We start from the raw sequence: 24,939 nt of genomic DNA, 5'->3' as shown, positions 1-24,939 counted from the left end.
TAAAACCACTATAGACACATCACATGATTTCACACAACTTAGTAACATTTCAACCTGCTGTAACAGTAAGAAGTGAGATGTGACACAGCCTTTGTATCTGTGCCCATTCTGCTAGAAATTCTTACTGCACAGGTCTTATCCCATGTGAATCCCACCCTCTGCCACCAAACATCTGCACACATACCTCAGGGGGTGCAGATTTGTTCCTTATCATACTACAGTGACAAACTTCTCAAGCACATGTAATTTCATGTTCCTTCGTGCTAAAATGCTTGCCTGGTGGATGTGTAGATCTTTCTAGCACTCAGCGAAAAATGTATAGGAAAATAAGAATTTAGGAGATTTGAAAACGGATGCAAATTATGCATATGACATAATATATACTAGAAACAAAGAGTTTGTAAGTGGTACCAGTCACGTCCTCCAACTTCCATCTGAATTCCAAAATGGGGTCAGAACCACACTTCGAGGTATAACTGCCACTGGTATAAAGCTGCCAATCATGTAATTCCAGTCAGATTTCAACTACAGATTCATTTCACTGAACAAAACTGACTTTTTCCTACTTCCTCCTCTTGCACACGCTGCTGTTTAGCACAGCTGTCAGCTGTCAGCAGCTAATCGAACTGGAGACCACCAACATGATCACAGACCATTCCAGCCCACTCAGCCTTCAGACTGTCGGTCAAAAATCAGCACACAGGACAGCAGGCAGAAGGCAGAAATAAGTAGGATTGTTCACTCTGCTATGCTTCCTAAATCAAACCCTGAAACGAAAACAGAGATTGGCAAAGCATCAAGCTGAGGGAGAAACAACCTAAAGGAAGATATTAATTAAACCTCTACCAGAGATCTAATAAATAAGAAAGAAGCAATGAGCCAGAACAAATACTTGATATTTAACGCACCAAAGCACCTTTACCATGTTGGAAGTAAATGAAAGCCCTAAGCAGGTGAAAATCTCTACGGCTGTTCTGCAGCACTGGATGTGTGTCTCACGTTATGAGCTAGCTTTCACCCTGGCATCCTCAAGTCTAGATGTGACCCAATGTCATGGATAGTCGGGGTAATTGTTCTAGCTAGGTTTCTGAAGGGTATAGAAGCACATGAAAAAGAAAACAGTGAGACAAACCTGATAAAGTGTTTGTCCAGCTTTTTTCAAAATCACATTAAATATAAACATGTTGCAAAGGCTAATATCTTTTGGAAGCATCTCCAAAAGCTGAAACGGATCACTGAAACTAGAGGCACATGGAATAGTTTTATCAAATAAGGCTGCTTCAGGAATATATACCTCCACACGCTAAAAGCTTTTCATTTCAGCCATGGCACCACACTGTATAAAGATGCACAGTTCTCCATCCAAAAAGTTGAACTGAAGGAAGTTTACAGGCCATGCACTCATAGAACCACAGAATCATTTAGGTTGGAAAAAACCTCCACAATCATCAAGTGCAACTGTTAACTTTGCGCTGCCAAGTCTACCACTAAACCGCATCTGTACTGGGTCTGGCAGCATCCCTAAGTACCACACCCACATGTCTTTTGAATACCTCCAAGGATGGTGACTCAACCACCTGGGCAGCCTTTCCCAGTGTTGCACGGACCTTTCTGTGAAGAAATTTTTCCTGTTACGCAACCTAAACCTCCCCTGGTGCAACTTGAGGCCATTGCCTCTTGTCCTATCACACATTGCTTGGGAGAAGAGACCGACCCCCACCCTGCGACAGCCTCATTTAAAGTAGTCATAGAGAGCAATAAGGTCTCCCCTGAGACTCCTCTTCTCCAGACTAAACAACCCCAGTTCCTTCAGCTGCTCCTCAAAAGACTTGTGCTCTAGACCCTCCACCAGCTTTGTTGCCCATCTCTGGGCATGCTCCAGCACCTTGATGTCCTTCCTGTAGTGAGGGGCCCAAAACTGAACGCAGTACTCGAGGTGCAGCTCACCAGAGCCGAGTACAGGGGGACAATCACTTCCCCAGTCCTGCTGGCCACACCCTTTCTAACACAAGCCAGGATGCTGTTGGCCTTCTTGGCCACCTGAGCACACTGCTGGCTCATATTCAGTCAGCAGTTAACCAGTACCCTCAGGTCCTTCTCTGCCAGGCAGCTTCCAGCCACTCGTCTCCCAGCCTGTAGCGCTGCAGGGGGTTGTTGTGCCCCAGGTGCAGGACCCAGCACTTGCCCTTGTTGAACCTCACACAGCTGGCCTTGGCCCATCGGTCCAGCCTACCCAGACCCCTCTGTGGAGCTCTGCTACCCTTGAGCACATCGACGTTCCCGCCCAGCTTGGTGTCATCTGCATACTTCCTGAGGGTGCACTTGATCCCCTCACCCAGATCACTGACAAAGACACTGAGGAGAACAGCCCTGACACCGCTAGTGACAGCTGCCGAGTGGATTTACCTCCGTCCACCACAGCCCTTTGGGCCCGACCACGCAGCCAGTTTTTCACCAGCGACGCAGGCGCCCGTCCGAGCGGCGAGCAGCCGGCTCCTCCAGGAGATCGCTGTGGGAAACGGGGCCAAAAGCCTCACCGAGGTCTGCGCAGCCCGCACCCACGGCCCGTCCCTCACGCACGGAGCGTGCCCCGGCACGGCAGGCTGGCCAGGCGGACCCGCCCGGGGGAAGCCGCGCCGAGCGGGCCTGACCGCCCGCTGCCGTCTGCGTGCCGTGCCGGCTCCCGCCCCCGGCACCCACCGCAACGCCTGCAGCGGGGGCAGCTCCACGCCGCGACCCGCCCCGACACAGCTCCCGGCCCTGGAGCCCGCAGAGGCCTCCCGGCGCTGCCCCCCCCGCTCCGTCCCGCCCCGCCGCTGACCGACCTGGCCGGGCCGGGCCCAGGCCGCGCTGACGGAGGGGAGGGGAGGGGCGGGGCGGGGCGGGGCCGGGCGGGGACCGTTACCTGCGTCACGTGAGCCGCGCGCCGCAGCCGCCCGTGCGCGCGCGGAGGTCGCGGCGCGGCGGGGCCGCCGCGCGCAGGCCACGCCTCCGCCTCCACGTAGGCCCCGCCCCCCGCGCCGAGACCCCGCAGTCCCTCAGCGGGGCGCGCCCGCCGCCATTTTGGGGCCAGGCAGCGCGGTTAGCGGTGCGCCCCTCGCGCCCTGCTTGTGCTCGTTTCTTCCACGTTGTCCTCTCTCCCGGGCATCTCCAAACCACAAACACCTGTGTTCTGTGATAATTCGGCACGTGACACGTTTCTTACTTACCTGCTCTTGGTCAAGTTAGTGCCTGCAGCCAAGGTCAACTGTCCGTGCAGCCCCTGACATTGATGCTCAGGTAGATGCCGACGCCATCACATAAACATCCATGTTTGGTAGTTTTCTGCATCAATAATAAGATACAAATAGTGAGAAAACTGGGCTTGTCTTAAAAGGAAGGCAACCAGCCAGCTGCAGTTTGTGTTGTGCAAAGGTGTACTCCAAAAGTGGGCTTGTCAGGGTCAGGTAGTTAGAAATTAAAAGTATAAACCTCAGGAAGAAACCCACCAGGCCTCATCTGGGGCTTTGTCCTGTGATCGTCACACAGATTTCCATGGGGCTTATTCATTACTACAATTCTTGATTGCAATCTTGATCCTCACGTAAATCAAAAATTTTTGCTACCATTTTTTCCCAGCAGCTGTGTGTCTTCCAGAAATTGCTGAACGATTACCCCTCAGGGTTAAGGTGTTTTGTGACACGACGTTAGCGCTGGAAAAGCCCAGGGAAGCAGTGCCGGCAGCAGCAGGGCGGGCAGCAGCCCCACGGGTACAGGGAGGGTGGCTGCCGTGCTGGCCCGGGAGCTCAGCACCACCCCTGCGAAGGGAAACGTGCTGGCCCAGCTGCTTGCAGCTAGCCAGGTGCTGGCTGAGCCTTCTGGCAAGTGGTGAAATATTATTGGATGCTACAGCTGCTAATTGAGTTTTAACCTCATTATGAGCAGACAGAAGCCATCTTTAGAGCAATCATGTTATGCTGACTGAACATAAATTCAATTAAAAATTATGGTGAGGACAAGCAGACCTTCCCTCTACTTCAGAGGGAAATCCATGTGTCAAATCTGACTTTGAATACCATCGCAGTGAACAGGGTCGGTATGGTTGGATAGACACTAAGATTTTACTGTAGGTTTTGGGTGTTTATTTTGTTCCCTGTAGCCTTTCGCCTTTTCCACAACTTTTTTTTTTTAAATGCTTCACACACTGGGAATATGCATGCTTGAAACAGCAAAATTCTAATTGTGTTATTGTGCTTTGGAGCAAATCCCAAGTTTCCCACTGTTTGTCAGAACTATTTATTTCCGTCCTGTCACTCCCACTGAACTGCCAATGCCTATCCCATCAGCTCTTGCTAAGGATCCGATGCCAGCTCTGTGCTGAAGTGATGTTTACCTGTCAGAGAAGTTTTGCACTGTATTAAATATGTAACACAGGATAGTTGCAATAGTACCTCTGAAATGGAAGTTGGATGTAAAAACTGTTTATTGTGTTGAAAAACACTCTGCCTCACCATGATTTGGTTTTACATTTATTTGTCTCTTAACTCAGGCATGAGTTAACAAAACTAGAACCAACCGACTTTAACAAACCAAAAAAAAAACAAAGCACACTTTAACAAATCTAGAACCAAACTGGTTTTGGAAATACACTGCATTGCTCTTTGGTTCTCTTGAACAGCAAGGGGCTTGATGTGACCTATCATTTTTTCTACTGTACAGCATTGCATGACTCTGTCATGCCGTCCTCTGTCCTTGCTTGGTTTTGGTACATCAGTATCCTTGCTGGATCAGCAGATACTCGCAATCAGTGTTGCGGTTCCTGTGGTTAATTGCTTCACACAACTCTCTCAATAACACAGCAAGACTTCTCAGTAGGCTTGTTTCTTCAAAGGGTAATCTCATAGGAGGTGGTCTGGATACAGGATTACTCACAGAAGGACAATCTCATTAATAGCTTCCCCTCCTGAGATAGATGTATTTATATATTTTTGGCAACTCTTCATTGTTATTGGTAATGTAATTTCACTAGAGCTGATGCTTACCAGAAGTTCTCATAAGCCGTGTAGAAACTCCATTTTACTTTATTTCCCAGTGTGTTTATTACACATTAAATCTAAAAACATATTCACAGGTTTGCATCTAGAGTACCATCTCTTAAAGCAAGGCAAATGGGAAATGCTAAGGCATGTGCTCACTTCAAGCCTAATGAAACAAGCAGTGCATATCCTATGATGCTTGCCGTAGTTGGCTCAAAGGAGTTCCAGTGTCTGGGAATACCCTTCCCTGCTTCTTATCTGCAGTAGATGCACAGCCAGGTTCAGCACCTTACGCTTGCTACTACAAAGTCAACAAGTGAATCCATGTCCATAATGCACTAATGCTTTCTCCCAGTCTATTTTATCTTCCTTTTTTGTCAGCGGAACAGGGACCCAGGGACATGGTAGATGCTCCATTGTTGGAGGTTTCGAGACAAGACTGGACAAAGCCCTGGTCTGACTCCAGTGTTGACCCTGCTTTGAGCAGGAGGTTGCCCAGTATGGCCTCCAAAGTTCCTGCAGGCATGACAGAAGCATCTATGTTTCATACCAATTTCACAGCAGAAGTCACGTCAAATCTAAGGTTAAGCATACAGTTATGATTTGGTCAACAGTTAAACTCATACCTATAGTTTTATATGGATAGCACCTGTTTTTCATTTTCAGTTTTTGGTCATTCTAAATTTTCAGGCTATATTGCCCTGGAAGAAACTACAGAATGTTTTACTGAAGATGAAGGTAACTGGAAGAAGCTTCTCAACCGATTCCGGCCAACAGGTTATTTTCAAGTTTGTTCTTGTTCTCCAAACATATTCGTAGGTAGAATCACACTGTAGGAACCCGTATGTCTGGCGTATGGATCCGTGGATCCATTTGAGAGAGACAAGCTAGGCAATAGAGCCAAATGAAAATCATTAAAACATAACTTCTGTCTGGCTTTCACAAGTGTTTGCTAATAAATTAGCGCACTACAAATACAATAACAGAAGCAACCCTTTGCTGTAATTATTTCTCTGATACCTGACTGTATTATATCAAGGAAGCACATACAAGGCCGCAAGAGGGGTAGGCTAGGGAAGAACACTGGCATACAACGTTTAGCTGCCAGATAATGAATTCTTGTTGAAATTACATAGAGCACTAAACTTATCCTATATTTTATTGGGAAATTAGCAAGTTAGCAGGGGAAGCAGCAAGGCGTCTTCCCACTAACTGGGGAAGCGAATCAACGCTGGCACTGCAAAAAAGCCTACCAGCATTTGGTATGTTGATGACGAGCGAAGCAGTGCTAACTGCCTTTTCCTTAACTCAGAAAGAATTAGAAATGCTAGTTTTTCTATTTTAACAATGGGTTAGGAGAAAATTGCTAGAAAATTGTTTTCAATATTTGCAGGTGTTTCATAAGAAACTCCTCACAAAAAACAGAAATATTTATTCTTGATAGCTTTCTTTTAGCTACATCTAAAACACACCACATTTTTTCAGATTGTCCTTTTAGGTGAAAATAAAACTCTAAGGTACCCTGACATCAGCAATAGAAAAATTATCCTCATCTTTCACTCTATACCACTGGCTGTGTTTTCTTCAGGAGGATCTATTTTGATTTTTAATGCTATTTAACCTGATGAGGGAATGTGTAATTATCTTTCCTCTTCTTTAATTTGGAAGAAAATAAATAAGGCAAGACACTTCACCATCAGTTAAAACTTCTAGGGTATCTCAGGTTTGCAGCTCTCCCTGGGAGTAGGGTTTGCTAATGAAGCTTTTGAAGTCACAGTGGTAGTGTCTGATTGTAATTGCTGAAAGGTGATTCTTGAAGAGGTTTATTTGTACTAATCAACACCATGTTGTGCCTCAAAGCTAGAGTTCTCTTAGATGCACTGTTCCTACCGAGTTATTCTGCAGTAACTATACAGCCTTTTCTGTTTACTTCTGTTCTGGCACCATTTCTGTTTTCTTTTTTTTCTTTTTCTTTTTTAATGGAATCCTTTGAAGCTGCTCTTCAAACCTGTTGTACAGTTAAAACTTCATAATTTCTTTCTAACACTTTCCTCTTGCAGCCCCCAACCCCTTCTCCCCTGTTGCCTGACCCGAAGGGACCTTTATCAAAAGTGTTAATGTAAAATATCCAAGGGCTCAAGGGTGGGCTGTAAACATCAAATCTATCACATTCAGAGTAACAATAATTTCTTCGTTTCTAAATGGCCACCATTATGAAAATTTCACAATGCTGGAAGCAGCTAGGCAGTATTAGAATTTCTTATTCATAACTGAAGCAGCTTTGCACTTCCTTTAATCTTTGTTGCCTGTATTTTACTGTAAAGTTATTCTCCAGTAGAGTAGGAAACAGTCTGAGAATCTCAGTCATCACGGTGAGCTCACAGTTCGTGTTTCCCCTGGCCTGCAAATCCATTAGCAGCCACCATATCACTGGATGGATTTTCAGAAAAATAATGGTGGTGTTATTGGAAAAATGCAACAGCTCAGCCAAAGCTTGCCCCCAACATGTTGTTTTGTGCTTGTTTTATTAGCTCAGCATAAGTTGTTCTCAATTTGCTCTTAAGTTCCTTGCAGACTAAATTGCTGTACAGCTCAGGCTTTCACACTACACATCCTCCTATTTTACAAATCTTCATCCATGGATGGTGAGCTCATTGAATCATATTAACACTTCTTAACACGAGGCAGTTGTGGTGCCCTGGATCCAACACCGTAAGTTTTTGTTTCTCTAGCTTTCTTGCCAGGCCAGTGAACAAAGGGTGCCTTTAGGGCGTTTGTTTCACTAACGTGAGAACAGTACTGCTACAGCTCTATTTTAAAGCATTTTGAGTGTGTGTGTGAAATCCTGGGCTGATTAATCATAATATCACCTTGAACGCACAGTACACTACATGAAGAAGACGACCATTAAGTGAAAGGCAGAAGCCACAGTGAGATGAGATTTAGATCATAATGATGTTAGGTTTGGATTTTTATCCCTATTTTTATCCCCATTGCATGTCAGTCAAAGGCAATTACAGACAGTGCCTTAAAGAGCAGAGGACCTTTCTGGCATAACACCCGCTCCCATGGACTTGCACACTGTTTGTGGCAGGCTGTCACTGAAGCCAATTAAAGAAAAAAATTGAAAACTCTGTAAAAATGTTTGGAAAGTGAGAGATAAAGCCTACCTGTCATTTTGTACTCAATCCAGCCAGCAAATCATGATCCTCACTCATTACCACTGCTGCACATTGTAGCAAGAGAAGGATCTAGCTCTGAAGAGCAAGGATTGCGTGTCACTTTGGGGACTGTGATTAGCCCAAATCTTACGTAAATGAGTCTGAAGCTGACAGTTCACTCAATACTCTAAAACCGCTAAGGATAGCTGGCACACACTGTCACCACGGGCGCTCCGCATGCGATAGAGGCTTAGACAGAGTGAGGTGGAGACTGAATTACGATCCCTCGTGCAGACAGGGTGAGCCTTGCAGGCCACGGCTGAGATCATCGGCGAGACACCACTGAGGAGCCGAGTGGCAATGTGGCCAGCAGACCAGAGCACAAGGAGAGGAAGCAAGCATTTTGTGTAAACAAAGCCTTTCAGACAGAGTTAGCACCTTCTCAAACATGGGTCTCATCTGTGAGGTCCAGTTTTGTGGCACTTGTCCATTTTACCTTTGTAACAAAAAGGTACAGCCTGTATCACCTGAACCCTAACAGAGCAGCTCAGGTCCCCTCACCTTCCGTCTCATTCTCTCACCCAGATGACTTTAGATAATCTCCCCCACCTGGGCATACTCATTTTTTGGAAATGCGTAAGATACAAGATATGACAGTATGGTACTTTGGCTACCAGTTACTCGTATTTTGTCTCAACCCTGAAGAAATACTAAGGCAGCAGTGAATACCTGGCATAATCTTTTATTTTGAAACAACAAATATGGTCATTGTGATCTAAACATTTATATGCACACCATTCAATAAAGCACTGGCCGAGTATTACTGCGGATCAGGATTTGAAGCCGGATTTAACTTCTGAAGTTATAGTTCTATCAGGTTATTGCCACAAGTTTTCAGAACAGCAAAGCCTTACTTACCCTGTTCATTTAAGTATATAAATGCATTATTTGACCATAGACCAAACATTTTTCATGGGTACAGTTTTACACAAATCTGTCAGGAGCTTTTACTGGACTGTAACAGAAACCAATCTAAAAGTAATTTATTGACGTTTCGGGGGCTATCTGAAGGTTGCATGTAATCAAGATTTGAGGCAAAAAGAGGGGGATGTTTGTTTAAAGCAAACAGGAATTCAATTAGCCTTGAAACCCTTGAATCTGCTGGGACCAAAACTTTCCTAATAGGCAAAGGAAACAATGCCTAAAACTGACATACGGAAGGTGCAAGTTCATCTGATTGTTTCTGGATCTCACGTGCCAATGACTGACAAACAATTTTAAGTAGTCAAAAACTCAAAAAATCACAAAGTCATCTGTCTTCCAACTGACTAGGTACTTAATTTTCACTAAAAAAAAATCTAGTCCTCATGATTGCCCATAATCAAGTGGTCAAATTTCAGATAGCAAAAAAAAAAGCTTAAATTTTGTTGCATTATTAGTCTCCTGCATTTGGCTGTTATTTTTTGTGTGTGGAGATGGCGGAATGAAGGACTGGCGGACCCAATCAATCAGTAGGTGTTTTTTTCATCATGAATGCTCAGGGAATTGTCATCACCAACAATAAAGTCTAAATGCAACTTGGCTGAGATTTACAGCATGAAAGAATTAGAAGCCTCCTTTTCTCAAGTTATGGTATGTCCAGTCCTTCCTCAGCACACGCTGATCTTTTTGTCTTTCTCCTCAAAATGCAAAAGGTTTGATTTTCCACAGCATGTAGCAATCAGGCATCCCTTAATTCCTGACCCATATTTGCAGTAGATCAAGTAATTATGAATGAAAATGCCACTTTGTTTATATGAATTTTGTTTATGACAGAGATTAAGTTATTAAATTTGTACTCCTGGCATCTTATTAATACTGTTCTGCTGTAAAATTCCTCAGGCAACAGGCGAAATAATGACTTAAAACTCCAGCAGAATAATTACTTTACAATGCAGGCATTTTGAAGACAGAGTTAGCTCTGGATTTGAAAATACAATTTTTTAGGACCTTATCCATTATATAAAAGGGTGCGAAACACAATTACCTTAATTTATTTTCATGACATTTTGGTTTGGATCCAATCAATTCTTAGTACATTAAAGAAAATCTTGTCGTTATTCAATGATGAAATTTAGCTATTCAAAGCAGTTTTCTTAACCTTTAATTTTGAAAATGTAAATCTTCAGATCTTAGCAAAATGAACTTCTTGCCGTGGTCAAACACTTTGATTTATACAATATCTTTTTTGTAACTGGTGTTCCAAGGCATTCTGAAGAATGAAATAAATTCACAAATTCAGCGCTTTCCATCAAATTCCAGCTGAAAGCAGTATACATCTGAACAGGATTGATGTCCTTACTAACAAAGACATACAGGAGGGTTCTTCCGATGCATCTCTAAAGCAGATTTAGTAAACTACATCTAAATCTTAAGTGGATACTCCTCAAAATTAATTGGCTTGATTTAGCTTCCTTCGCTTCCAACTGGAAGTAAACAGTTTTATACACACATTAAGGTCATAGTTTGAGATAATTAACTTGCCTGAGTGTTCGTTCCTTTGTAGGTACACCTGATGTGAAAAGAGCGTAACAGATTAATTCAACAAATAGATTTCCTTTCTAAGTGAAACAGTCCAAATTCCTGCAATGGGAAAAAAGTAAATATTTTGCAAAAGCTCTGCTGTGTACAGGTTCCACTGCTCTCTGCTTGGGAGGTTTACAGCTGAGTAACTATGCATTAACAACTTGCACTCCCAATGGTTTGTGACAGCTTCTTGGAGCTGCTGCAAAATATGCATCAACCAGCGTGCACAGCATGGTGTGTGCGCATCTCCATGCATCCATAAACCTCCCGGCCCTGTGCCACAGTACTAATGAGAGGACTTGGAACATACCAGGGCTTCCTTTAACTGCACACCAAGCGCCACCTGCCAGAACCACGTAATTAACCCTAGCTGACAGCTCTGTTAAACAAAAATTGATGGTATTGCTGTAATGGAGTTATCAGTGACAGATACCTCCTGTACAGCTTCCAGGTCACACTCACTTAAGCAATGATAAACGAGCATAAAATGCTGTTAGCACACACCAAGATCATTAATACTCAAGTTTTAGTTAAAAAAAAAAAATTCAGACAGCTGCAGCATCTTGCAATTTCCATGGCTTTATGGCTGTGTTCACTCTTGTCAAAAATGTACCACAAAATACTAAAAGGAGACTTTTGGTAGATATATGGATGTTTATATATATGTGTGTACATATACATACAGACACACAGAAGATATCCATCTATATTTCACTAATATTGGCTCACTCTACTCTGGCTGATCCACAAATACATTGGTGAACCTGAAGGAATTTATAGCAGCTTTTGGTAACCCGGCATTCTACATCCATCCATCCATCCTAGGATGGTAGGAAGTTGCTTAGGCTGAGAGAACGTTTGAACAGCTTGGAATGTAAATGTTGGATGTTGAGAAATTTGGTTGTCTGGGACTCCGGTATCCAAGTACTGACATAGCTGGGAAGCCAATGGTTTGCAACTGAGAAAAAAAAATGACTGTGCGATTGCAATTGTCATTTATCCCTAAGGAGTTTTCTTGTCAGGGCTGTACTTGCTATTAACAAAGTTTATTCCTGAGCGAGGTTGCCAGCCGCAGTTAGACTGGTGACAGGTTGGGACAGGAGAGACTGGCAGCCACTTTCCCACAGCAGAAGCAGTGTCTTTGAGCAACTTCTCATGTTTCCTCATCACCTGGGATTTATTTACAGGTTATAACATGAACAGCACTGACCCTGTTCTACCCAGTCCTCCAGCTACCTGAAGCCTACTGTCTCCAGGCTGTACAATGCTTAGCCAGACACCTCTTAGGTAGTGATAATATTTCAGCCATTTGTGCGAGAAAGATTAAAACCAGGAACAACAAAACAGTGCTTGAGGATAGAGGGAGAGCTATTGCGTGGTAGCAAGCGTGTGGGCAGCCGGAGAGAACATTATACAGGACACCCCTAGTCAGTGCTGCTTGCTCACGTGGTTCTGGTGAACTTCATTATCCGGCCCTCCGTTTGGTTTGCCACCAAAGACTGCATTTTGTGAACATCACAAGGACAGTTCTGCCTGCCTCAGACCAGACCTTCCTTTAACAAATACACTAGATGAATTTGCGTATTTGTTAACTTACCTAACACACACCTCAGATTTGGGTATGGATTACACATTGAAGAAAAAAGGGTCATAAATAAGCCAGGAAATGGGAGCAACTGCAGGAAGGAACAGCTATACGAAGGAGCAATCACCAAGAGCATCTCTGTAATTTAGGAGCTGCTCTGAGGGATTGCCATTTGAACTGCCCTGAGGTTGACTTAAGACTGATTTGCATGGTATTTAAATACAGAAACATCCTCAGTGCATGTCCAAACTGAGGAAGCAAATTAAGAAATATATTTTAGCATTCAATTGCTCAAGGTAATTGAGAACTTGGGTTCTCAGCAGTGTCTGGTTCATCTGCCCCCACATGAACACCGCCCTTCATTGCTAGAGCTAGTTGAAATGCTCTGAGGTAGCACATAACCAGCTCAGATCCCTGATCCACTGTGAGAGTAAATGTGATGGCTGCTTACACACTGCAAGTGCAGGTTTTTACTAATTCTACAACTGCACCTTTTAAAAACAAGCCTTTTTTATCCTGCTTCCTCTTCTTTCAAAATAGAGATGAAAACCCCACAAGGCCACTGATGTTATAAACAGCAACTTCTTTAGATGCACCAAAAGTCATTTTTTACTTCTTACTTGAGAAATCCAAAGATCCAACGTATTTGGCTGGAATGATACAAATTTTCAAAATATCTCTAAGGAAATCTAAGTTATGTTGCAATTGCTGCTGGACTATAGACTTTAGTGGCTTCAATCACACAGCAAACTTCCATAAACTCAGATACATTTAAAACCTTAGGAGCAATCAGAGGTTATTTTATCCTAATTTTCTGTAATGTTAAAAATATAGTTCCTTACTGATTTTTGAAAAACAATTCTTAACATCCTCCCATTTAGGAGAAGCCAGTCCCACTTTTACAAACCATGAAAAACATTTATGCAACACATTCATTGTTTGTATTTCCTTAGGCTCTTAAGTGCATTTCCTTCATGAAGTTCAAAGACCAACTGAACAGTTACTTACTTCTCAAGCACAAATTAGGAATTAATATCAAAATGTCTGCATATGGCCATATATGTGTATGAAATCTCACACTAATGCTCATGCTTTCCAAATTCACAGTAGTTACTTCCTTTTTAAATTGCTGTGCAGACTGAATCATCTGCTACACTGTCATACAACGTAAACATTATTTTGAGACAAAATAATTATTAGATTAACTATTGTTGTAGGATTAACAGTCACGAGGTACAACTGTTACTGTAGTCACTAGCATTGTGTCATCTATATTCAAATGTGCTGGAATTTCTCTGTCCTCAGAAGTATATTAAGAGACAAAGCAGACCACATTGCTTCAATCATTTTTTTTAATTATATTCCTACAAAAATCATGTAAACATTAGCATACAGATCCAGAAAAAAATCAATATAATATAATGATGCATAAACTGTAAATTTTGAAGAACATCAGGAACAGTTCATGAGTCTATAAATTAATATATACAGTAATGGGTACTCATCCTTAGATAAGAACACCTCATAACTGAGGAATTTAGGTGCAAGAGCTGTAAAACAAACTGAAGTGCTCTGTCACCAACTTTACTACGAGGCAACATTGCAATCTAAATGACTGCCTGTTGTTGTTTCATATTAAGGATTCAATTTAGCTGCTAAAACAAGTATAAAACAATAGTTTTGGTAAGAAGTTTATTTGAAAACATATAGCAAACATCCTTAAAGTAATAAAAAACAAAAAACAATACTCCATAAACAGGTTTCTGGAAGAGTGAAACTGAAGCTTACTGGGCTGCACAAAGATGCTCAGCCTCTCCACTCCACACTGCTCCAAGCAGAGCACCAAAATGCATCTCTATCTGAAGAAAACATCTCAGGTAGTTTATAAATGGAGAACAGTGGCTGGATGAAAGAAGTGAGATGCAGAACACATATTGGGCTGACTCAAAATTCCTGCTTCTACATGCAGCATTCTGGGCAGTGTAGCTCTTTATTGAATTAGAAAGTCATGGCAATCTAACACCATTGTTACCTTGTTAACTCTCAGCTCTTTTGCTTCCAGAAAAACAAAAACAAATGAAAAAACACAAGAAAAATATAATCATCTTCCTGCCTGCAATCAAAGTCATATTCCAAGTGTTCTTAAACATTGCCCTTTACGAGATCAGGGACACAAGGTAGAACACAGGATGTATCATTCTTACTCAGATGACACAAACAGAAAAATTAATTTTCTTTTTCTCCTGTTCATATAACCGTATTTTGTAGGAAAAAGCATTTGGGAAACATCATAAAGAGCAATTTCAAATAAAAGGTATTCTTCCCCATATTAGAAAAGCCTCTGGTATCAGTGAAAATACAGACTACAGAAGATGACTAGGAATTTCCTGGAAATACTTGACACTGCAAAAACTCTCAACTGAATACACTACTGTATGATCCTCAGACAATCTTTCCAGAGTTAAATATACTTTTCTGTTTCCAGAGTTGAAGTAGAATTTTTTGCCATCTTATTTGGTACATTTTTCATACACAAAAACATCACTTCCCCTCACAATGAATATTGCACTAATAAAGATGTATTTATTTACAATAAAGGGGAGGTCACCTCTAGCCACCTAAAGCTTTTTGCTATATTTTCTTCCAGTTGGTTAGGAACAAATTCTGTTTACCTTTTCTATAGGAAATCCTGAGTAGTTAAGTGAAGAAAACTTGGCAGGTAGCACCAATTTTCTATCTTTCTTCTTAATTAACCAGGGGCATTTGTCATCAGCAGTGCATCTGGAAGCACTGTCATAGCTGAACCTAAATGCCAAAATAAGAGCTTATGATAAAACACTTATTCCTATTGCCAGAATCTTAGCCAACACTGAAGCACTAGGAGCAGGAGAAAAGATTTCCACTAACCTAGAGGATGCAAATTGCAAACGGCCTGAAATTCTATCCCCCTTTTTTTTTTTTTTTTTTCTTAAAACGGATGTGGGTGGAGAAAACCACAGCTGGTAAGAATAATAGGAAGAAATCGCTTAAGCTGCTGTGTCCATCACCTTTTGAGCAACACACTTCCAACCGGCCCACTGCAGCGTCAACACCCTGGTGGAGCATTCTGCAGGTATTTGCAAATGACCAAAACACTTCAATGCTGCTCTCCCACCTGAGCAGCTCAAGCAGTGAGTGCTTTATCGCAAGCCAGACTACCAACAGCTTCCAGCATTTAATTATTAAGTTATACTTCAGAATTAGAGAGGTCTTATCAGACATTAGCCAAAAGGATGTGTTGGTACTACAGCCTTAGCTCCCTATGTTTCCTGCTGCTGTTTTACTTGTATTGCTAAGCTGGTAATAGCTATGGCAGACCAGACAAATCTAATACAGAAGAGGTTAAACTAAGCAATTTGGGCTTAAACTTAAATTCAGTTTAAATTTCTAATAAACTAACATTTTATTGAATTGGCCCTGTACACAGACCTGGCAAAGTTTTTTCACAGATTTATCTGCAGTTTTGTGTAAAATATTAATGTACTATAGAAACATTAATTTGGTATTCACAGAGACAATAATAGCACAGCTTTTACATGCCTTTTGACCCTCCTTCAACATAATCATTCCCATGCCTCAAAAGACAAGGGCACAAACTCCTAACAACACCTTACACGTTCTCATCTGTAGCTTGAAGATGTTCCTCCCACTGATAAGTAAATGATTTCCATTACCTTATGTTATCCCATGGGGATCTTATGCTCACATATATGGACATTGCAATAAAGGAGAACTGATATGAGAATATAAACACAATTAATTCAGATGAAGTTGCCAACAACAGTGAACTTTGAGAAACTTCAGATATACTATGTTTAAGACCTTGTTCAGTTCAGTTGTAACAGCACCAACAGAACAGCTTTTAGAAGTCTCACATGAAAAATGTTTCTTTCCGTTTATAACTTTGATCACATTTCTCATTTTCCTAACCTTCTATACTTCAGACTTTCTCTACTTCTTCATGATAACTTCTTCTGTCTGATTTGGTAAAGATAAAGCAGTTGTGAAATACATTACAGCTCCCTCCACAATCTTTTCATCTTTAGCCATTTATTAAAAAGTATATTAAAAACAGGACATTAAGTTAAATCAATGAAAAAGTTGATAAGAACAATGAAAGTACCGTGGCAGTCTTAACGAGGTAATCAAATTATTACAACTTTCAGTACAAATGACCCTTACAGTGCTTCTCTCTAAAAATCACCCCAGGAGCGATACAGCTCCACATACTCCAGCACTACGTTCAGTAAGAAATCTAGATAAGATCTCTCAAAAATAAAGGCAGAAGAGTACAGAGAAATCTTCTGAAGTCTTTCAGCAATCTCTTGACTGAAATACAAGTGTGTCCAAAATCTCCTGCTTAACAAGGTATAATGCCAACTAGATTTACCAAGGAAATCCTTTCTGTACACACATGAACAAGGTTTTCATGTATGAAACTATCAAAAAAACCACTTCTCTCATAGTTCAATTTTTGTTTGGATGTTTGATAACTACCAATGCAATCAATATATATTAACTTATCCAATTCATACATTACACTCAGCAATTCAAACAATATACCAGTGGGAGGAGGAGTTGAACAGTATTCTGATCAAGCACATTTATTTTAGTCCTCAAAGCACAACCCTTTTTCTTCATCATCATCATCATCAGTAGAATCTGCATAGGACTCAACGGTGTTATATATGAAAGAGTACAGCTTGACATCTGGTCCTGAAGTAGAACAGCATCTGCATTCTTCGTTGTAGTATCTGAGTAACAGCCTATAAATGTCCCCTTAAAAATAAAAAGAAATAATATGTTTTAAAAAAATAAAGATCATGCTACGCAAAGAATGTATGGCTGCAACTGAAGACTAGAATCACGCACACGCTGAAACACTCTCCAGGAACATTCTTTACATGAGAAGTGAATGAGGAGGTAGACAACTGCGTAAGGGGAGCCCTGCTGTTTCCAAGTTTGTTTAGAACATAGTGTGGACTCCCTCCACTTTCTGTTCAGCTTTCTGCAGAAGCTATCTGAACTTTACTTTGCATACATACCACTTACAAATGTATTGCCAATTACCTAGCTTTGTGCTTCTATCCCAGACACTTCACAGTTACAGTGGGGCAAGGGATGTACTACTTTTCTTGTATTGCTGCTGTATAACAGATCTGACTACTAATTCTTCTTACAGCATTACAGGATTAAGCCAGAACCACGATAAGACATCTCTGTCAACAATGTGAAGAAGGTGTATATAGATTTTCCTTTTTTTTTTTTTTTTGGAATTATTTTTGTTATATTAAAAAAAAAAAACTTTTACAAATCTTTGGTCTACCATGTGTATTTTTATTTTCCAAATTCTGGAGCATAACTCCTAAGTGTGCTATTCAAGGATTCTAGAAGTCCAACAGATTAACATTGTTCAGCTGACCCTGAATCAAGAGCTCCCAACTCTGAAAACAGGTGCAAATAAACCAAGATCCACTTGCTTGGGTACAGAACTCGATTACAGTAATTCTTACTGGACAGTTTCTACTTATAGAGAAGTCTCTGCTGTATGAAAAGATTTCTGTATGCTCACCAACAGTTTGGCCCTTCTCACAGAGAAAAGTGTGCATGCTGTAAATATCTCGCATCAGCTCCACATCTCCAAAGGTAAAATAAACAACATCGCGTCCAGACTCAGCAGCTGCCAATATCTGTATTAAGGCTGAAATAACAGAAAACGAGATTACACTCATGAATGCAGGATAAAACAATTTGTTGAAGGGAAAAAACACAGCTTAAGGTTTACAGCAAATCATCATACCACCCATCTCCAGGTGAACACTGCAAAGCAATTTGAACGATAGGCAGATAAGTTACTTCCACTTTTAAAACGAAGTACAGAATATTGGGCACAACAGCTCAAAACGTTGAAGTATTCTGGTGCAGCCACTAGCGATAACTGCCTTTACTTTCTGGATAAACTCTTTAAAAAGTAAGAATAAAAAAGTGAAGTCCATCCCCCCCGGTCCCAAGCTGCACATGGCCGTTACTTGCCCACTAAACCTGTGCATCAGCCTAAGAAAACAGGCCACCACCTTATACCCTGGTTTAAGCTATTTGTAATTGAGTCAAAATAGTTGGGTAAAAAGTGACTGCAGCAAGTCACAATTTCCATTCTCCGCCTTCCTTCTGAAGGAATGGAGCTTACTCTTTTACTGACTTAGCCACACAAAGCAGGAGCTGATCTTACTTTCATCTCCCAAGAGATCTGTGATTCTGCAGCCTCTTACTGTGCAATTTAAGGTTTGCATTTTACTTGTAATAGAATTATGCAGCATGAAATACGATAGCTTGTTCTGACCTCTAAAAAGGGGGGGGGGGTCTTATGGGTACTGCTTTGATAATCATCTTTACAATAACAATATTAATCACATTTTAATTAATTACTGGGTAGAAAACATTTTATTCTAAATAAACCAGCATACGTTCTGAATTACTACCTGCTAGTGGAAACTAAGTAGAAAGCTCTTCATAGCTGAGCTATGAACAGAGACTTAATAAGATATTGCATTCTCTAATCAGAAAACTCTGGTAAATCCATAGGAAAAGTTATAAATTACATGATTCACATGAAAAATTAATCTCAATCTGGGAACGATATTTTAATTAAAATACTGAACCAGCTGTGGATTTGGTAAAGCATCAGTAGTTCAGCTTTTAAAGGGCCTAATTAACTAGCTTGCATAGGGGAACAGAATCTAATGAATCTTCATATTCATTCCAAACAAACAACGCAGTTTAACTTTACACAAGACATATTAAAAGTATGCTACTGTTTATTTTGACTTGCTATAAATCTCATGAAACAGGGGTCGAAATTTCTGTCAAGAGTCAGGCTTCACAGTCTTCCAGGCATTAATGATACACGAGGCCATTTGAATCCTCCATCGTACTGACACAAGAGACCACCAGTAACAGAGCCTGGGGCACAGGGGACTGCAGCACTCTCAATCCCTTGTGCCCCAGCTGATGTGACCCCATTTGGCTCTGCAGGACCCACACCCGAAGGAGTGGCTGCATTGACATACTTTCTTCTAACACCCAGTGAGCCCAGGACTGCAGCGTAACACAAATCCGGTTGGGGACCCACTCAGCCTCACAGACCTGACACGTGGAACAACTTCATTCTGCTCCAGTCCCATTTCCCAGAGGAAAGGAGGTTATCAGCAGGGCCTGCCTGCACCTATAAATGGCTAAATCATCCTCTGGTTTCAAAACCAAGACAAGATCTTCCAACTTTCCCAAGCATATAATCATACATTTTTCAGTATTTAAAGTCTTACGTTCACACTAATATTTTGTGGAAATATCCCTAACTGAGATAAATGAGAAAAATTCCAACTATCAGGTCTTTCATTTATAAAGCCAAATTCAGTTTTCACATCACCTATGACCTTGATTGTAACCATGTTTTTAATACACAGTCACGTTCCTTTAATTCATGACTAAAAAAAATCATGATAAAATATGATACTGCATTATGGAACTTATCCAATTATATCCATTTATATCAAATCACTTGGTTGTTCTGAAGTCCCTGTTACAGATACAGATACTACATTTGAAAGGATCATGGTGTATATATTTAAGAATGTCACATGAAAAATATTTTCATCTTTAATTTAATAATTATGAAAATTGACATTACAATGCGCTGCCAATTGAGGGTAATCAAAAAAGATTTTGGGGAGTTGAATAACATTGTTGTATTGATAATCTTAGACTTTGAAAACATTCTGAAACAAGGAATTTATGAATCCCTGTGAAGCATAAAAGGTTGTTCTGCGGTATAATTTGGTTAAAGAGAAGTGGAAACCATTGAGAGAATTTGCAGTTTAAAACAACCTTATAGAGCATTCTAGAACAAAAGGGAGAAACGCCTTTAGTACTTAAGACCGTGTAAAAGTATCTGAGCTAGAAACATTGGTTTCACTGGGTTATCACAAGTCAAGTGCAACTCTAAGTCTCATGAAAAACACATAAGACAAATTATTGTACCATTTTCCTAGCCCATAGTCTACCAAAAAATTAAATCATCTTATTTCCAGTCAGCATTGGCTCAGAGAAAGATGTCACATGCTAAAGACTATGTCCATATCCGATAGCACATCCCTGTCATTTAATTTTCTTTATTAAGTATTGATTTTGCAGAGTCAACTAAGAAATTAAGCTCAGTTTCCAAGAGAGCAACGTTAGACTGAGGAGTTACTGATCTCTTTCTTTGTAAGGCCTGCCAAAAAAACAGGAGATGACTTGAGTACACACACACACACACATTTAAATGAGCACTTTCATAACAGCAGCAATGCTGTAGTTGGCTGTTAAACATTAATTCTGGCAAATGGGGGGGGAAAAACAAGGTTGATCTGAAACAAGAGGAAAAGTTATTAATATTTTATTTTGAGCTTTCATTTCAGTTAAAATTAAACAGAGTTCACTGCAGATTTATTGACTCTCATGAGCTCACGGCTCATTTCTTTGTCTACAAAGACATCTCTTCTTATGGGCTACCTCACCAAATGGACTCAACTCTGGCAGTCTTTGTCAGTATACCTTGCTTCTCAGCTCTGACTGATGGAGGAGAAATAAAGCAATCCAGGGAACACTCCTTAAGCTAAAAGTTACATCCAGTGCTGAACAAGTTACAGCCTAGATCAGATAAGCAGTATTTTTTTTTAATCAGAAACCAACACATCAGAAAAAGAGCGATATTATAATTCAGATCCAAGAGGGGTCCTTAGGAGTCCTTTTGTAAATCAAAACATTGATTATGATTCATGCTAGGAAGGTTTAATAAAACATGATCAGATCCTACTTTTGGTATTGACAATCTGCACTTTGCAACCAGTTTTGTCTAATGGAAATCAAAAAAATAACTTATGAAACCAATGAGAATTGAGAGAAAAATAAATTCTCAATGAGTAAGAGACAATTAGATAGAAGACTAATGAAACTGATAGCCTGATGATTGTTTATTTGATAATGTAATGCCCTAAAGCTGTTCAGAAAAAAAAAAAAAGTACTCTCCAAATGTTTGAAAATAATAAAAATGCAAATTTCTTTGCAAGAATATGAATTTTTAGGCATAGGCTAGAAAGACTGGTCCAGAAATATCAACTGATTTACATGACTGAGAGCTAAAATGCGTAGGTTCTTTTGCAAAGTACTATTGAATATCCTTGGTTCTGAAATTTCCAGTGCTACAAATCCTTGTAAACCTGGCATTTCAGAAACCACCACATACTTATTTCAAACCTTAAACTGAAAACAGCATAGAAAAGCAGCATGCATTTTTATTGTTTAAGATCATATTGCTCATATCCTAAAGATCAAAGTTAATGAACTAGTTCTATTGACAGTTTAATCAACTTTAGCCAAGAATCAGAATAACAGTTAATACTATAAAAAAAAAAAAAGTACTTAAATGGAAAAAAAAAGAGTAAGGTCAAAAATCAAAATCTAAGTTATTTGATTTATTTGGACATTAATGTATTACTACAATTTACCTTTTAATCTGGAGTCCCCTCCAAAGGCACCACATCCCCAGTTTCCTGTGGCTATTGCAGAGAGATGTTGAGGCGGAACATTGGGTCGAGAGAAGCCACAGTAGGCCTGCAGGCAGACAAGAGTCAGAAGATGAAGTTGACACGCAATCTGGTACGCTATTTTCAAACAACTAGATGATAACAATAATCAGTACTATCTTGTAGCAATAAAAAAAATGAAAAACACAATATATCATTAGTCCTTCTTTAAACTGAAAGTCAATCATGGTATCAGTAAAGAATTTAAGGCAAGAATTTTGCCTTACTTGGCTCCAAGATAACAATTAGATGCAGGTGCAGATTCTTAAGGATTTCAAAGCTACAGGAAAGTTTTCAGGATAGCTGGAGCAGAGAATATAACTTTAAAAGCAGATTATATTACATCTGTTTCTTGTTGGCACACTTGAACATGACAGCTAAACTGCTGCAGCCAGTATTCCTAAAATTCCTTAACATAAAGTAAGATACAAAATGGCATCTTAGAATACAGGTCTAAAACAATAAACAAGGACAGGAGAAAAAAGTCAATCACTAAAATCTTGAGTAAAGGCAGGTGCTTCCATATGCAGAAAAAAAAAGTGTCTAAATCTCTCTGGGAAGTTTTTCAATGGTACAAAAAATTATTGAACACTGCTACAGATTGTAGTACCCATGTTTGCACTGTTACCTGATCTAAGCTGTAAATTCACACTTCTGCTACTTACACTTTAGCAGTGTGCCATGACTCAAGAGTTTGCATAACAACACTTTAATACCATCAGGTGCGTGCAGCTTCTTAAACTCTCGAGTCAGAACTGTCCGCACCCTCAGTGTCCCAAGCATGCTTATAATAAATAAATAAATAAATGCATAGATAAAGTGGGCCAAGCAAGACCGTACTCTGGCTGCCTGGAAAACAATCCATCTCCATCCTCCCAGTGAGGGAAATGGAGCGGTGTTACAAGAGGATGACATGTTCTTCTCACCTTTTACTTAATGGGCATGTATTCCTCAGCTAGCCATGAAAGAAAACAGAATAAAAACAGTCTTGTCAGACACAGTAAGTCAGCAAGTGCTTGGAAAGACACCAGCAGCAAAAAAGAGAGTATCTAAGTGAGTGCTCCTCTATGCTTTTTTATAGCAAATAAAGGATAAAGCTAGAACTAATCACTTTTCAGGAAAGAAACAATGCACTGATATTTTAAATAGCTTTCACACCTATGAACACAAAAACATGAAAGCCTTCTGTGTACTTTTAAAGCAACTGCTTCTGTATGGGAAACAGAAGAGCTGTTCCTTTTGAACTACACGAATGAATCTGCTTCAAGTTATAAGCAACCCTCTATAAATTGCATCTCACCTTATTTAGAAGTTGCGTGATGTTTATAATTGATTTGTTTTCATTTAAAAATGGTTCAATATAGTTCTCACAGCTAAGCCTGTTTGAAACACAACTGTTCTGTGTACCATAATTTTTAGGGAAGCATTTCTTGCCAAGTATGAAGCTGTAGCTATTGTATTCATTTTAAATCAGTGGTCATCAAAATAAGCTTCATGACATTTATGACCGGAATTGCAAGCACAACTCTAAGTCAGTTGTTCCTTAGTATTTGGGAAGTGGAACTTCCAGCTGGTAGAGTTATTGATAGGGACAGACTTCATGAGGCAATAATCTCAAGGGGCTAGCAAAGCTAACAAAGATCACATCTCTTACAAAAATATCTGCAAATCTTAATGCTGAAATCAGATGTCATTTTTTTCTTCTCATTCTGAAAAGCTGACTTCAGACACTATTAATCTTTTTTCAGTTAAACTAGAAACAAGGGTCAGCCTCAGACAGGCAGCTTTCAAGAAAACTAATTGTGAACATCTGGTGCCATAAAGCAAATAGATCTTATAAAGGAAAAATCATATGGGCTTATAAGAAAATATGAACTGTAAGAAGAACCACTCCATTCGAGTTGTTTCAATCATTTCCTATTGTTCCAAAATTACAGTTGGAAAAAAAGCCTCTGGAAACAAATGGAGGATGAGTTACATCTACTAATACATAATACACTCATATTTTACAGCCTCTGTGCATATACTGTCCTTAACGAGTCCTAATTTATTGAAAAACAGTAGAAATAGAGATGCAGCTTATTCTGTCAACTTGCTTTCACCCACGAAAAAAATCTTAGTATAAGTTTTAAAACAAACTTAAAAGCCATGATAGTACATTTGAACGTTTGATTTGTTAGAATATTAGTCTCCAATAAACTTAATTCTGTTTACTACTATAAAATTTCATTTACTCACATTAAGATTTTCTTTAAATACCAACCAGTCCTTGTCAAACACCACCATCCAAACTGACACACTGTATAAAAGTTCCATGGACCTACCATGATTTATTCTAAAACAATCCAAATCCAATTAATAATACTGAAAATTTTAGGCAGATCAGAAATTCACTATTGTAGGCAATCTGAATTTTGTACCAAGATATCACTGAAGTTTTACAAGATTTACTGTCTTTTTCAGGGCTAATTTAATTGCCAACCACAAAGAAACGAGCTGATGAATGTTACTTTAGTCACAGGGCTAAGGTTTTAAGACTACCTTAGATTAGTCCTTCAGTCCTGTACATCATTTCTGGGAGGAAAAAAATTGATTAGCATTTCTCTTCTCTTTTTAGCTGAAAATAAGGAATCTAATCTATGTTTAAATTTCAGATGCATCCCAGAACATCTTATACCCTTCTACACCACAGAAAGTAGGAGACCTTCTAACAGTTGTAGGATCATGCCCTTATATTTAACCCCCTAGGTAAAGCATAGGCCTGCTGCATCTATTAACATATAAGCACGCTACACAGACTGTTGGCCTGTTTTCAACCCAAACATAAGCATACTAATCTAGTGTAACTGTATAAGCATTCTTGTACTCAACTGCCCATAAAAATCACATTGTCGTTGCTACAACAGGCCACAGACATTACACTATCTATGCCTTATGCTAACCATGCAAGG

General features: G+C 40.1%; 2 protein-coding genes across 3 annotated transcripts in view; both read right to left on the bottom strand.

Moving 5' to 3' along the window:
* OGDHL (oxoglutarate dehydrogenase L) overlaps window positions 1-2,965 on the bottom strand; it is a 56,933-nt gene extending 53,968 nt beyond the window's left edge. Inside the window, exon 1 of the mRNA XM_035538297.2 lies at window positions 2,906-2,965. The gene's annotated coding sequence lies outside the window, so the exon portion shown is untranslated. The remainder of the gene's footprint in view (window positions 1-2,905) is intronic.
* Window positions 2,966-13,660: 10,695 nt separating this feature from the next.
* Window positions 13,661-24,939, bottom strand: part of PARG (poly(ADP-ribose) glycohydrolase) — a 65,252-nt gene continuing 53,973 nt past the window's right edge. For both annotated transcript variants that reach the window (XM_035538457.2, XM_035538468.2), the window contains exons 16-18: window positions 21,911-22,016; window positions 17,938-18,066; window positions 13,661-17,144 (exon numbers count right to left, since the gene is read on the bottom strand). In XM_035538457.2, the coding sequence (XP_035394350.1) occupies window positions 16,975-17,144; window positions 17,938-18,066; window positions 21,911-22,016 (405 nt within the window). In that variant the 3' untranslated portion in view covers window positions 13,661-16,974. The remainder of the gene's footprint in view (window positions 17,145-17,937; window positions 18,067-21,910; window positions 22,017-24,939) is intronic.

This window comes from Cygnus atratus, chromosome 7, assembly GCF_013377495.2.
Source record: "Cygnus atratus isolate AKBS03 ecotype Queensland, Australia chromosome 7, CAtr_DNAZoo_HiC_assembly, whole genome shotgun sequence".
Lineage (NCBI taxonomy): Eukaryota > Metazoa > Chordata > Aves > Anseriformes > Anatidae > Cygnus > Cygnus atratus.
This window is presented reverse-complemented; position numbering and strand designations above follow the sequence as displayed.